This window comes from Egretta garzetta, unplaced genomic scaffold (assembly GCF_000687185.1).
Source record: "Egretta garzetta isolate BGI_Z169 unplaced genomic scaffold, ASM68718v1 scaffold481, whole genome shotgun sequence".
In the NCBI taxonomy this organism is placed as follows: Eukaryota; Metazoa; Chordata; class Aves; order Pelecaniformes; family Ardeidae; genus Egretta; species Egretta garzetta.
In genome coordinates, this window is record NW_009258681.1 from 193591 (window position 1) to 194493 (window position 903).

The 903-nt window shown below is 65.3% G+C and overlaps 1 protein-coding gene across 1 annotated transcript in view; it reads left to right on the forward strand.

Moving 5' to 3' along the window:
- ANK1 (ankyrin 1) overlaps positions 1-903 on the forward strand; it is a 53435-nt gene that overhangs the window by 24772 nt on the left and 27760 nt on the right. The window contains 2 exon segments of the mRNA XM_035888677.1: positions 102-200; positions 284-382. Of these exon segments, the coding sequence (XP_035744570.1) occupies positions 102-200; positions 284-382 (198 nt within the window).

Genomic DNA, 903 nt, shown 5'->3' on the forward strand with positions numbered 1-903 from the left:
CCCCTGCCACAGGAGGGGCAGCCTCCTCCCGTGCTGCAGCACGTACCGGTGCTCTCCCCCTCGTCCCTGTGCACCCTGTGATGGGCTGCCTTTCTCCTCAGAAAGGATTTACCCCTCTGCACGTTGCCGCCAAGTACGGGAAGGTGGATGTGGCGGAGCTGCTGCTGGCACATGATGCCCACCCCAATGCAGCGGGGAAGGTGAGTGCTGCTCCTGTGGCAGTGGGAGGAGTGGCGTGGTACGGGGAGAAGCTCTGTCTTACCTGTCTGTGCCCCCTCCCCAGAACGGCCTGACCCCGCTGCACGTGGCTGTGTACCACAACAACCTGGAGATTGTCAAGCTGCTGCTTCCCAAGGGGAGCTCCCCGCACAGCTCAGCCTGGGTAAGGCTGGACTGGGGGTCCCTGGGGACGTGGGGGCGCGTCGTGAGTCCCGCGCATGCCAGCCTGGGGCCAGCATTGCCCCTCAGTCCTGGCACTCGGGGACTGTACAAGGGACCGATCACCACCAGCCACTCTCCACGCCGGCTGCCCACGCTCACGCTGCCTGTCCCGTGGCAGGGGGGGTGCCGGGCGGTCCCCCTGTTCCAGCAGACAGGCATGTCAGGGATAGTGGCTGTGGCTGTTGCCTGGGGACGTGTTTCCATGGCAAGCCCTGCCGAGCAGCGCTGTGGTCTGGCAGCTTGGGAAACCACACGCGAATGTTTGCATGCAGCTATGAAGCAGTGAGTCAGAACACCCAGGAGCTTGCGAGAGCCGCCCCGCTCTGCCTGAGCCTGGGGAACATCTCCCCAGGGAGCAGACCCGCAGCCTCGGTGCCCACATTGTTTGCAGAAGCTGCGTTCTCAGAACAGACAAGCGGCTGCTGGTGCCGGCCCTCCCCATCTGGCGCTCCCCGCTCCCCC